Source organism: Eulemur rufifrons, chromosome 8, assembly GCF_041146395.1.
Source record: "Eulemur rufifrons isolate Redbay chromosome 8, OSU_ERuf_1, whole genome shotgun sequence".
NCBI lineage: Eukaryota > Metazoa > Chordata > Mammalia > Primates > Lemuridae > Eulemur > Eulemur rufifrons.
In genome coordinates, this window is record NC_090990.1 from 79,985,835 (window position 1) to 80,000,941 (window position 15,107).

General features: G+C 36.6%; 1 protein-coding gene across 1 annotated transcript in view; it reads left to right on the forward strand.

Moving 5' to 3' along the window:
* The window catches only part of CDC14A (cell division cycle 14A), a 169,242-nt gene extending 157,290 nt beyond the window's left edge, over positions 1 to 11,952 (forward strand). The window contains exon 16 of the mRNA XM_069478290.1: positions 9,935 to 11,952. Within this exon, the coding sequence (XP_069334391.1) occupies positions 9,935 to 9,964 (30 nt within the window). The 3' untranslated portion in view covers positions 9,965 to 11,952. The remainder of the gene's footprint in view (positions 1 to 9,934) is intronic.
* The last annotated feature ends 3,155 nt before the right edge of the window (positions 11,953 to 15,107 follow it).

Below are 15,107 nucleotides of genomic sequence, written 5' to 3' on the forward strand. Positions count from 1 at the left end.
GCCTTTCGATCTGTCCTCAATATTTCTTACCTTCTATTTTACATTTTTCAGTTCCTCAGCTCTGGCTGTATTCTTTATTGAATTCCTGCTGTTATTTTCTAATTCACGAATTGTCTTTCACGTGTCCATTCTGGAGCGTATCCCCAACCCATTGACTTTTGATTTCAATGGCTGTATCTTTCTTTCCTGGCATTTCTATTAGTTCCTTATGCTAGCCATGTGTTCTAATTTGGACCTGCCTATTTGTGTTTCATGATTTCTTGTTCTTTTCATGGATATTTTTCATTTTGAGGATCTGAAATGATAAGTCATTTTGATAATTGCTTTGATATTTGCATTTCAGCCTGTGGGAATTTGTCTCCTGGTTGCAGACTGTGTCAGTTCTCTTAGTGTTCATTTTCCTTGTGTGTTATGGAATTGTAGTCGGTAGGTTTACACAGGATGGGAGCTTTCATCTATTTCTCTCCTCTCTCTGGTTTTCCCTCCTCATCTTCTGGCCTTCTTGTTGGCTCTACCTGATCCTCTAGGTCTTTCAGTATAGAAACAGGTCTTAACGACCCAGGCTGCTGTCTCTCGGTGAGCTCAGCCCAGGCTTGCTTCTCCCGCGGGCTTGTGGCTCATGTAATCCCTGGCCCGAGGGCCTTGGTCCCAGCTTCTCACTGTCTCCTTCCACAGGTGGGAGAGCCTGACCCCAGCCCCGAGTACCAGGCCAGGGGCTTTTGGCATGTGTGACCACAGGAATGGAACACGTGGCCACCTCTGTCAGCTCCCAGCTTTGTAGCCAGAGGCTTGCCACTGTCTTGGTTTGATTTCTGGGCCGCAAAGATGCTTATTTTGCTTTTGAGTCCTACTGTGCCTTTTCTTTCTTCTTCATCTTTTAAAAATACTTAATTTATACCTAGAAGGGTAGTTCAGAGCATAACTTTCGGTTCCATCTTGACATGAAGTAGGTCCAGTCTCTCCAGCTTGCCATTCAGGGCTTCTCTAAGTCTTCGCAAACCAGCTTTTCAAATTCATTTCCCTCTACTGAGCATGAACCTTTTGCTTCTGCCAGGCAAAGTTTCTTATGTCCTTGAGCGGGCCCTGCTCCTCCTGCCCCTATGTTCTTCTTACATGCTGTGTTCCCAACCTGGTCTCCCTTCCTCCTCCCCTCAGTTTCTCAGAATCCTTCCCATTAGGAGTTGGCCTAAGTGCTACCCCTTTCTCTGTGAACCCTTCCTTGACCTCACCCAACTGTAGCAATCATGACGTTTTCTGAAGCTCCTGCCTGTAGCGGTCATTGGCCTACATCCCCCTCTCTTGTATCGCAAGTCATCTGTCTTGAGGATGTAGGGCCTTGGGTCTCCACTGAATTGGTTGGTAAACTTGAGGTTAGAAACATAAGATTAGAAAACATAGTCTCTTATTTTTGGTATCTCCACAGCTTCCAGCATTTGGCTGTGCTTACCTCTCATTATGAGTTTATTCATTCCATACTTTCATCTTTTCTATCATAATATTGAGTAGGTGATTTTTTTCTTCAAAAATTTGAACTTTACTGTGTATATGTGTGTGTGTCAGATCTTTAGCCCAGAAAGGCATATTTTTATTGTCACCCCCCATACACAGCCATGCACAGATGTGGTATGCATCCATGTGCAAACAAGCACAGACACCACATGCACATTGCTTACTTGTCAAGTCACTGGATTTGCCCCTAACAGAAATCTTTGGTAAATGACACAGGCTCTCCGTGGGAGTGAATGCCTGAACAGCTCAGTGGCTAATGTGTGGGAGAGAACTGTTTTATCAATTTAGAGGCAGATATTTTCCTCTCTTGGGCAGACCATTGTGAGCCCCTCAGCCCTCTGTTATGGATAAGCAGTAAACCAAGGGAGACAATCAAGAAGTCTTTCTTTGAAAGTGAGAAAAATAAGCTTGACCCATTCCAACCTGATTTCCCTCATTTACTCTTTAAGTACAAATTGCTTACTTTAGGTAGCTCCCGGATCTCATGAGGGAAATGCTGTGCTCTGACTTCCTAGTAGACACCTCATTTCAACAGCCCCCTCTCTTTTGAAAACGTCATCCGATGACATGAGGATCTTTTTGTCCTCATTACTGTCATCTACCCACTTTCATCCCTCGAGGACTTTTGCTTGTACTTTTTAACTACCAGGATACTCCAACATTCTGGACAACGGTAACATTTTTCTGATCATTATCATTATCATCAACCATTTATTAAGTACCTTCTATGTGCCAGGCACTGTATTAGGTGCTTTATATACATTATCTTATTTAACCCACAATTTACAGATGAGGAAATCGAGACTCAGAGAGGCAATGACTTGCCCAAGGGCTCATGGTGACCATATTTTAAACTTTCTTAACTCTATGATCTTTATTTTTATTCACTTGGAAATCCATTTAACAGGCCTCCTCATTGCTTAGAGCATTGCTTCTGACATCTTGAGTCCTGCCAGGCTCCTGTCAAACACCTCCCCAGCTAACTCTGCTCCATGACCTCTTTCTGACCCTGCCTGTTTCTCCAGCCTTCTCAGTGTACTTCTTCCCTTCTGTACCCTGCATAGTTATTTCTGCTTCCTTTTTCCAACATCTTGGACATTCTTTCTGTAGCCACTTTATTACCAGCCTCCAAAATTAGATCAACTCATCAATCTTTTGTATCTGTTTCTCATCTCTCTCTTCTAAGCACTGTTGGAGAAAAATCCTATAACTTTGCCAATTGGCTCCATTTCAGATGCGTTTCTAATTCACCTGGCCCCTCAGTGCTCATAATTAGTTTACTTATCCCTTTTTGGCTTCCCTTCCTCTTCCCCACACTGGCTGTTCTGAAGTTTTTTAACATTCTCACCAACACAACCCGTTCTAACCGCCAGAGCCACGCAACCTTGCCTTGAGCTCTGCTGGGACATAGAATTCATCAGAAGTAATTTCCTTTAACTGCCCTCTTCTCTGCCTGAATGTTTGTCTGCATCTGAACTCACCCTTTTTTCCCTTCCCTTTTAGATCACAAGAAACCTTACTGTTTTCCAATGGTAACTCCATCTACGATACTGTTCTTTCCAACTCTTCTTGGAGGTTGTCCTGTCCACTTCCTTCCCCACTTGTATCTTTAGCCTCTTCCCCTCCACTCGCCGTCTCCTCACCCGCAAATGTGCACATCCAAATTGGTGGGCTGGTGGGGGAGTGGAGGAATCTTCCCTCAGTCCTGTCTTCCTTACAGTTTCTCCTATATGGCCAAAAAACTTGGGGAAAGAGAAGCCTGCATTGCCTCCTCTCTCATCTCTTTGGTGTTCCCCTGCTCTGTAGCTGGGAGGTGGCCCCCCATTCTCATGAAAGTGTCTCCCCAGATTTACCACTGACTTCTTCAAGGCCAGATCTTAGGGTCTCCTGTTAGTCCTCATTCTTCTTAGTCTTTCAGCAGCATTTGGCAATATTGACCACCCTATTTCTCTGTCATTTTTCTTCTCCTTTGATTTTTGTAATCTTATTTTCCTCTGTTCCTCATTTCCCCCCCCCCGAAATCTTTATCTATTTGTTTTCCTTTGCTTGCCCCTTAATGATTTTCCCCAGAGCTCTGACCGTGTCCTTCTTCTCTCTTGGGGTAATCTCCTGAGCATGTGTCTACACTCCCAACTTCCTGTGGGTATTACTTGGGATGGAGAGAAGACACGTTCGTTCAACTGCCAGCTCCTCTTTGGTTTTCTGGCTCAGTAATCTCATCTCTATTCATCCAGTCCTCCAAGTTAGACATTTGGAATCGTCTTTGATGCTACATCTGCTTTTCTCTGTGTCGCATCCAGGTACTAAGTCCTATCCGTTCTCCCTTTGAAACATCTTTGTGTCCCTCCATCCTTACCACTGCTGCCTAACTGAGGTCTTCATGAACTATTGCATAGCCCTTTACATTTTCTCCCTGCCTTAAGTGTCTCTTGCCTTTAATCTGTCCTTAATACTGCTGTCAGCGTTACATTTCTAAGACACAGAGCTGATGAAATCATTTTCTTTTTTGGCATCGTTCAGTGGCTCCGCTCTGAATAGTGGCTTGCCCTGGCTCCCTCGGCTTGCCCTTGAGGGTTCTCCCCATCGGACCCTGTGCCTCCCTGCCTGCCTCCTCTCCAGCAGTCTACCTGGCACCCTGACTGTCATTCCGCGAGAGTGCCACACCCTGCCTTGAGCCTGAACCTAGCACATGCAGTTCACTCTGCTTGTCCTCCTTCTCCGCTGGTTTTTTATTTCCTGGCCTGGTTCAATAGTTATGTTTTTGATAAAGCATTTGTAATCCACCCAGAATGTCTTTTCCTTCTCAACTCTCATGGGACTTTGTTCATACGCCTGTCACCCTCATATTATAGTCGGTTATACAAGATTCTTTCTCTCCTCTGTTGGCTTTTCAGTGTCTCAGAAGCATCTTTGTTTCTTGAGGCTCCGTAGTTTAAGAAGTGCCTAATAAATATTTATTGAACTAAAAGTTGGATAATATATCTGGGTCTGTGCATGGTAAGCTAAAGTGCTTGAGAGCCTAGGTCTCATTGTTAGCATATGAAGCACTAACAAAAAGCAAAACAAGTTTTCAGCTTTAGCTTTGATATACAGTAATCTGGAAGTTGTATATTTTTTTCTAGAAATATGACTTTACTAAAATAAGAGAAAATAAAATTTACCAAGCTTACATCAATATAATTTCAGTGTTCAGATGAACTGAAAACACTCATGTAATGGTTGGCTGAGTCAAGCTGGGTGTCAACAATCTGTCATCTAACAATTGAGCTTTTTGTGATTGTTGAAAAGCATATATTAAATTTCCCCAGAGAAAAGAATCTATTAAAAATCATGTAGGAAGGTGAAAGAATATTTGATATAGCATTTTAATTAACCCAAATTGGCTTGTTAAATCTTGGGGTCCCTAAAATGCATAGAGAACACTATAGAAAAATATATACACCCCTTTCAAAACTGATTTTATCACAAACCTTATTCTTTAGTGTTAGTATGATGCCAGTAAAACCTTATCCAGCTCTGTTTCATCTAGTGTTATTGGAGAAGTATGTATTATATAAGCAGAGGCAAATACTTTCAGTATTTGGAAACCACATTTGTGGAAATACGTATCAATGTACACATTTTGCCTGTTAATTTATAAGCAATACAAAAATTGGGAACTCTAAAAATTGCAAAGACATAAAGAGACACAGGAGTATAGAGGCAGTTATTTTTCCCCAGTGTTGTATTTGTTCATTAAAACTTAAAGTATTATGAAATACCATGCTGCCAAACATGTATTTTTTTTCCTGTAATTATCTATCACATTAAAATAAACCATTTATTTTAGGTGCTTTTTGCCTTTGCAGTTAGAACTCAAGCTAGGGATAACTAGTAGACTATTTTTTCTTCCGTAAGGTACTTGGAAAATTGGAGAAATGCAGGAAAGAAAAAGTCAGTGTGGCAACAGTCCATGGAGATTTTGAGTCTGGACTTTGACCTAGTAGGATACTAACATCTCAGGCCATTGGGTCCTTTGGTCTAAGTTATTTGAACATTAAGACGTTGTTTCATTCATTTCCCGGCAAGGACCTTAATCTTTCGTTATCCTTTACAATGTTCTGTTTTTGATAGCCAATTTATAGTTTTATTAGTCATCTGTATAATATTTATATCTATAATTATTAGACATTTTTCTACCATGATTAGGTAACTGGGCTGTTTAAAAAAGAAACACCTCCAGAATAGGTAAATTTTTAAAGTTACTACCTACATCTGCCAAAACAGATTAGTAGCAGATTTCCAGAACAGAACAAATTGTCTTGATCTCCTTACCTAACACTTTGTTTTATGTCAAATCTTACTGCTTTCAGGTTACAAGACTTCTTGATGGAAGCTTATATTTTGACATAAAAATTTTGGGGGCTGCAAGTGTAAGGCAATTTTATCTTATTTTTCAGGTTGAATATTGCTGCATTATTGGTTTTAGGGTATTCATACCACAATAATAATACCATATATTCATAATAAAGTTGATCTGGTCATAACTCAATATAACCCTGTTGAACTTACTGACCAAATGAACTTGATATTATATTTGAGAAATTAAAATCTCTTGGTTATATAAACAAGTGCTAACTTATAAAATAATATTTACACCTCAGGTCTCAATTTCTTCATAACCATCTCCATTGACATTGTTTTTTTTTTTTGTTTTGAATTTCAGATATATCAGGTTAATTCATTATGGTAACAAAAAAAAACATTGGCCAAGCAAAGCATTTATTTAGAATACTTAAGCATGGATGTTCTTATAAAGAAAATTTCTTTTAAATTTAGAATATTCCTGAAAATTCTTTTGGATTCAGACCTGATGAAAATTATTTTAAAATGTATTTATCTTTTACTGTAATAAATATTATGTTTTTAAAAATAATTTAATATTTCTTTGTTCACTCAGGATCATACCCTGCCTAAGATCATCATTTGTGTCTGTATCAGGGTGATGGAGAATGATTGAATATGTAGTGATCACAGGATAAATGCTAGAAGTTGTTGAGGACTATGGTGGCTAAGGGTTTGGGCTTTTGAGACAGACTGCTGGGGTTCAAATTCTAGTTCCTCCACTTCCTAATTGAATGATCTTGGGTAAATTGCTTCAGTGTTTTGTGCCTCAATTTCCCTGAAATTCCATTTCACCTGTAAAATGGGTTGTCTGGAACATTTAATGAGTGAATACATATAAGATGTTTAGAACTGTGCCTGGCATATAGAAAGGACTCAGTAAATATCTTTCTCAGAATTGACCTGCCAAGTAATATATCTTATGTATTAAGAGCTCCAGATAATTGTACTTCAATTAATCTATTTCTTGAATAATAAAATCAATAGCAATAATAATATTTATGGAACAAAAATACATTTACATTTTTACTATAAAAATTAAAATGCCAATAAGTGGCTATTGTCTTTTCTGGAATATTAGTAATTTTACAACACACGGACATTTGTTAGACATTTTACATAGTTGGTAGTCCTACCTGTGACTGTGAAAGAAGCATGAAGTTATACTTTGTGATAATGTGTATTAGGTCAAACTAGGAATTAAAGCAGCTCTATCTATCTATCTATCTCTTCTGTGCTAAGACTACAAATGGGGAGTACTGGTATTTTTCCCAGAGGTTTCCTCAACTGTGTCCATGTACAAATGACACAGAGAGACCCTCAACACAGCCCCACCGTGTAAGCATGTGGTGCTTGAAATGTCAATGTTCCCATCATCCCACACTGTTGCTCCCCAGTGAAAAGTCCTTGAAGTGTTAGTTATGATTTTTTACAGTAAGTAGCTCTGGTAAACTTTAACAATTCTCTTCCTCCCTTAGTCCATTTCTATTAAGATTTTTATTTTAGATTGAAAATGAAAGGAAGTTAGTTTGTTACAAAATACTGATGTCAGAATAATTTGCTAAACCCTTTTTACTGATCTTTTATATCCTTTAACATTCTTTATGCCATATAAAGCAACCATGGAATATGTTTTTTGGGGGGAACGTTGGTATTGTATTTTTATCTCTCAGTGCCTAATATATACAATTGATGTTCAGTAATTGTTGAATGAGGGAAATAGCATGACAGAAGGTCCATTATTTTTGGTCAAATTGTGTCTTCACTTGTTTGCAGAAGCCTGCAGGGCCAGTTGGGCAACATGAGAGAGCAAACTGGGTGGGTGGGAAAGGAAGCAATAGGGCTGTGGTGAACTGTGTCTGAGGCTGGATTAAACACTAGCCAGAGTTTGTGAGCTCTGCTGTGTGAGAGCAAAGACTTCGGCCAGAAGACCAAGGAATATATATTTCATATGAATAACAGAAATCCTTAAAGTATTCTAGACTATTTCTGTTTTCCAGTTTAGTGGGTATCATGATTCATAAATGAATAAATGTAAATGTATATATGCACGCCACATATTTATCCCTATACATTGAAGTATACATAAATACTCTAGAAGAAAGTTTAATAAGGATCACTTGTCTATAGAGTGTCTATTTGCTATATCTCTGTTAATTGAGAATTGATGGAGCTTCAGAGGTACTTGCAAAAATAACTTTGTTCTAAATTTATAAGCAATTTAAGGAGTTTTCTAATTTCTGTTAGTGATAACACAAACAACTGTTCTAATTGGAACAAAAGTAAAAGTTAAATATTCCCAAGAAAGCACTGGCTCATATATAACATGCATGTGTGGCATTCTTGCAGCTGGGGGGGCTTCCCTGGCTCTGTCCTTTGACTACTTGCCAGACTCCAGAAGAAACTGGGAAAAAAGCTGAAAAATGATATTCTGTTTTTATGCTCTAATTGCTAGTGTGGTAATTGGTGTCCCACAAGTTAAATGTATATGGGATTGAAGGTATTTGACCAGTTTCACTGGACTTTCTCAGCAGCTTACCTCTGTTATTCCTCCTGTAAGTTCAGGTATATTTATAATACAGTGCTTTGTTCTTAATCATCTCACTCCTGTTTTGAAGCCTTAGCATAAACCACATCTGGTGTTGAGAAAGTCAGCTTGCCAGACCTTTTCCATTCCTCCCAATAGCTCTTGACATTTAACCTCCTTCTTAAAACTTGAAGCCCTGAGCACCACCCCTTTCCCTTACCACTCCCCCGCTGAATCCTCTGCTGGTGCACGATGTTAATTTTATACTACATATATTGCTATTTAATGTTGACACCTGTCTTTTCATTTCACATCTGTGACAATAGTGTGGCCTTTTGCACTTTGAGGTCAGAGATCATAGCTTTTTGACTCACTGTGTTAATAGGTACTTAGTGTTAGTAGGTACCAAGTAAATGGCAGTTGTTAGAGGGTAAAATTCACTGGGATTTTGAAGCTGAGTAAAGATAGTTTGAATCCCTTTGTAAGTTGTTTGGAAAATGGACAGATCCCTTTTTACTATACCTATATCATCACCAAAATGGACCAGTGTTAGAATTGATTAGACCTGTTAATAAAATGCTGCAGATCAATTTGAGAAATAATTATTGGGAGGGAGAAAAGGGCATTTGGTAGAAAATCAAGTAAACTTTGTTGTTCTAGGCATTTTATTAGAAGAATTGTGCAAAAAAAAATTTGTTAATGTTTAGATTGATTTATGTTCCTTCTTTTCTAACCACTATTTGCTGCTTAAAAAATATATTTGGCAAACTTTCTCAAGCTCTCTTTATCTTTTCTGGTTTATATCTATTATCCATGCATTCTGATTCTATATCCTAATCATGCTCCTTTTATATGTTAGTATATAATATGATGTGGGAGGAACTTATATTGCTTACTTGAAAGTTGCCTACTGTTTATTGAGTTTTGATTGCAAGAGTCTTCCCTTCAATGCTTTTGGATCTTAAGCTGGTAGTTCTTTGTATCCCCTTAATGAAAAGGATTTATAAGGTGTTTATTAAATTCAAGCATTAAAAAGGAATTTATTTAAATGACTGCTAATTCGACTACATTAGAAGCATTAACATGCCATCGATACGTACTGAGTTAAATTTAAGAAAAATATATCTTCTCAAAGTATATATTCATAATCTTTAATTAGTTACAAGTATCATTTAATATTTTTGAGTAAAACTCAATATTATTGCAGAAAAGCTTAGAAATGAGTTTAGGCTACCTCCCAATTTTTAATTAATACTTAATTTTTAATCACTATTAATACATTAGTAAGCCTTTTAAAATATAAAGTTTTCTTGCAATCACTTTACCTAATTGAATATCTCATTCTTACTTAGCAGATGTTTTGTTTCTCCCATCTTTGTGTTTCTACTTTTCCTTAGTTTATGTATCTTTTATATAATAGACCTAAACGGCCTTGTGTTGGAGGAAGCTGAATGACTTACTAGAAGTTTTACATGTGATGGAATTTAACCTCAGTTTATCTCTTTCCCTGCACAGTCCCTTCAGTCTGAATATGTTCATTACTAAGGCCTTGCCACTCCAGTGAACGCTGTTCCACTCTTAGACACAATTTCTTCATCCGGACGAGCAATGTAGAGGGAAACAGTTTCCTGCTGGAAGAATATCTCTGCCTTCTTACCCTAAATTAAGGAGAGCACTAAGATAACACCTCCAAGAGACTTGAAACCAAAAAACTGGTTAATGACTACTATGAATGCACTGAAATTATGTTTATGGAGATTTCAACACTTTTTAAGACAGTTTTAATGCTAAATTTGGTATTTTGAAAGGTTATTTTTAATGTATTTCGGTAATACATTTATTATTGCATTTACATGTACAGTGTTAACATTATGTATGTATTGTGAACTTTGAAAGACTATTTTGATAAATTTATAAATATATAAAATTATGTAAAAACTAGACTATATTTTGATTTAGATTTTCATGATGTTTGCTACCAAAAATTTGTATTTTAAATTTGTTTAGTTTTAGTATGGTTTTGTCTACAATGAGTAAATAATTCCTCTGTATAAATTTAGAAGGAGGAAGAGAAAGTTTTAGAAAGTGATTTTTATGCTCCTACTAGGAATACGGCAGATCAGTTCATTCTTTTGGGAAGTCAGTCTAATTTAACCCAGTTTATCCAAGTTTATCTCTACCAAGAGTACAATCATCAGTTATGTCTTATTTAGGACAATTTCCTTTCCTTTTGTTCATGTTGCTGAGCCAATTAAATTAGTTTTGCATCCTTGGGGCCTTTAAAAAACTTAGCATACAGTTGAAGATCAGAATTCACTGAATATTTCTCCTGAAAGCATGATGTTTCTCTATGAAATGACTCAACATTCCAAATGCTTTTCTTTCTTTCTTCCTTTCAAAAGAGTTCTTAACCCGAATAAAATATCCTACGTTTGGTACGAAGTTGTTGTTGCCTGTAATCACACATGGTCTGATGCCAGTTTTAAATCAATGAAGAGAAAAAATACAGAAAACGATGCTGCTAAGTAGTTCTCTATCTTAAAGGAGATATTTTTAAAACAGAATACACCTCCCCCCCCCACCCCAGTGCACATGCATATCTGAAACCTTACAAAAAAATAAAAGGACCCCTCTTATAGGTACTCACAGCCCTTTGATGTAAGTGTAATCTTGTTTGAGGTCTTCAGAAGCCTGCAGGCTTCCTTTCTAGGAGGAGTCGGGGAGCCTTAGATCCTGATTCCCTTCCAGGCTGCTTAAGAATGGACTACTCTGACCTTGAAAGTGCTAGTTAAATGGATTCATATGAAGTGTTTACTCCCAACCATTGAGTAAATTAGAATGTATTTATTAGGAGGGGGTACCTTGAGACTATATGCTTCAGCACAACATTTTTGTTCATGTTGTTTGTTTTTAAAAAGGCATTTGAATGAATGTTTGACTCAGGTTTGTTAACCTTCAATAATTGCAGTACCAAAAATTGCACTAAACTGATGAAAAAAATGAATTGTATGTTTTAGGAATAAAAATTAAAATAAATGGAATTAAATTGTTTATCTTTTCTAAAGCTGAAAAAGTAAAATATTTTATTATGAGTTATTGTAAAAAATTGGTTAATTGTACAGGAAGATGATAGTATTTTTTGAGATAATCATTGAAAAGTAATTCATATGACATTTGAAAAGCAGAGGAAAGGGAACCATGTTGACAGTTTTAGTTCTGTGAACACTAATTTGTGTGCAGCTATTAAAATGATTGTAAAATTGACTACTGTAAATTTTCCATAATTTTGTGTTAATGTCATATGTATCTACATGTGTATGTCTTAAAATTATTTTACACATGTATGTACATAGACACACCAAGAGGTGGATGTATATAATATAGAAAGTATATAGCAAAGTAATTCTACTCCAATAATAAAAATTGTTTGACATGTATTTTCTTATGAATAGTTTATCCTCCAAAATATATTTTGTTCTATTTTAAAGTGTAGACGAATACACTGCTAATAAATAAAAGTTTTATGCAATTTACTTATTCCTTGGCTTTTATAATTTGGATTTTGAGTTATCAGCATACTGAAGTCTCTTTATAATTTTTTTATTCAATGGGGTTGGTGCCTTTTGGGTTTCTCGAGATCTCCACTCTAGATTTTTAGTTTATCTTTTATTGACTCTCCAGGTTGTAGCCATTGCCTGAAGTACATGGCATTTTGCTCAGAAAAACCTTATACTTTGAATTTCACAAAAGTCAGATAATATAAGGTTTTGGTTCTCGTTCTCTTTCTCTCTCTCTTTCTCTTTCTCTTTCTCTTTCTCTTTCATTTTCCTTCCTGTTAATAAAACATTGATCATGATAAATGTTTTGGTCCTGCTTCGTCATTTGTGACTATTGATGACTATTGTATGACACACTGGTCATCAGTTCCTTTTGAGGAAGAATGGCCATTTTTCTTAAGGGGGAAATTATAGAAATAAATCAGATAGAACAAACCTCACATCTGTTGGATCTGAAGAGTCAGCTTGGAAGGAAGAAGCTACACAATTTATTAGAGATATTTTTTATATTAAACTGGATCTCTTTTGGTTGTGATGTTTCTTTTTTTTTCCTTTAAAATTTTTTTTAGAATGGAAAGGAAATGTTATAGGTAGGGGGGTGGTTTTACTTCTGGAATTGGGAATCTGCAAATAGCTGTCTTCACAACACTGCATGAAACAGGGGGGTACTGAGATTGTCATGGGGCCACATCTTAGAGAAGGAGATTTCTTATGAATCCATGAACCTATTTAGAAGGGCAGAAAAATCTCTTTTTCCACGGATTGAGTTATTATGAAAAAGAAAGTAAAGAAAAATCAATTAGCTAGTTTCAACAAATTTTTCACCTATTGGTCATTGAGTTCACATGATTTTGTTATCCTTAGATGTAAAATGATTTATAAATCTCAAAACATGCTTGGAAAGACTACTTAATACATATATATCTTCAGCTGTGATTTGAATATAGCAGGAACATGAATTTACCTACTATAAGCTACACAAATGGGCTTTAAAAATTGTTTTCACTTGTATGCTTTCTTTGGTGGTTGTAAACCATCAATATGTTAAAAGTATCTAATTAAACCAATTGTTGGTATATAAGCTGAACAGTACTCTATGGCGTTTCATGTCACATAAGAGGTCTGTGCTCTTTCTCAAAGTACCGTCATACAGCAGAGTTAATGACACCTGCAAAAGCCTTGGAGTCCCCTTTGCAACGCTTAGCAGAGCAGGAATTTGGTCACTGTATATCTCCTCAGAAGATTATTAGGGATAATTTCAATTACAGCAGGATATAATTTACAACATAAAACTCCTTTATTTACACATACGTTGCATAGAGTTAGCAATCATGGCATACAAAGGAAAGTAGGAAATAATTGTATTAAGTTATTTTGAGCTGAATTGAAATGTTAATATATTCCCACCCAGTTCCTTCTCTATGGATTGAATTATGATAATCATATCAAGAAGGAGAAAAACAGCTTTTCTAGAGAATTTTAAACTTTTTTTTTTCTAAGTACAAGTAGAAACTTACATTAAAAGACTAATTTTAATGTAAAAAATATATTTAGAACTGGTTTTAAGTGGACAAACATAAATTAGCTGACTTTTTTTGCTCCCTATGCCTTGTTTTAACCCACATAGCACCAAAATCAAGGTAAATCATATCACCATTTGCTGTTTCTCCTTTGGTTTGAATCAAATTGACGACATATTTTTGAGAAGTTAGATTGCAAATGAAAAATGGGCATGGTAGCAACTGTAGTAATGACTCTAGCTGCAAATGTTTACACTAAACTTCAGATTTGGGGTAATGATCTATCAAATGTATAGTTGTCCCTCAGTATCCACGGGCAATTGGTTCCAGGATGCCCGTTGGTACCAGAATTCAAAGATGCTCAAGTCCCTTGTATAAAATGATGTAAAATTTGCATATAATCTATGCACATCCTTCCATATAAATTAAATCATCCGTAGATTGCTTATAATATCTAATACAGTATACATGCTATGTAAATCATCGTTGTACTGTATTAAGGAACAATGACAATTAAAAAGTCTTTACATGTTCAGTACAGATGCAATTTTCCCCCCCGAATATTTTCCATCCCTATTTGGGATATGGAACCCATGGATACAGAAGGCCAATTATATTTTATTTGTTTATATTATGGCTCTCTTCCACAAGGATATGAGGTGGCTTCAAAGAACAGAGCAGGTGTACCACAGAGCATGAGGATGGGCTTTGGATACTGAATTTTGAGGCAACTGATGCTGTGGCTCAAAGCTGAGCAAAGAGGCCTCTCAAATGTCACCAGATGTCTGTCCTTTCCCAGGTTGGGCACATTTACGCCAAGTACACATGTTTAGTCAACTCTAGAACACCTCATTGGGCTTTATTTTACTCAAATGTGTTTAAGAAGAGATTATCTACAAGTGAGACTATCAATCTTGACAACCAGATCCCCCAAAATAATTATGTCAGGTACATGGAATAGAAAGTTCGAAAGACAAATTGAAACCAGAGGTCAGAATAGTATAACGATACTATCTAAGTATCTATCATCTATCTAACTACCTACATACCATACACCTGGCTTTTACTAGAGCTAGTATAACATTTGCTTTTTGTATTGGGAAGTTAAATAAAACTAGGAAGACACAGGGGTTCCGGAGACTTGAGATTAAAGAAGCTGATCCCTTCTTGTCTTTGTAAAAAACAAACCAAAAAAGAATAAAACTCTGGAGAGGGAACCATTTTCTAAACTTTAGGTTTCTTGCAGGCAGAGACTTTTAACACCACACGACACATTTTGTTTTAAATGTACAAATATAATTAGATACCATACTCCCAAGAGGCACGTTCCAGACAGTTTTATCAATTCTTGAAGAATGTAACCCATTAACTTTTCAAGCAGCTTGGTGTTGAAAAGTCACGTGGCATCTGCTGAGCGTGACCAGCAGGATTGGATATGCCTAGCTTTTTCTGATTTGAGGAAATGTATTATATTCATTTCCTCTTTCTCCCTTGGCGACTTTTCATACCAATCTGTTTCACAAGTATAGCAGACAATCCTAGAATTTTCCTGCTGCTTGAGATGTGTCTAGTAGCTTTACCATTTAGGTACCTTCAATGACCAAGGGATAA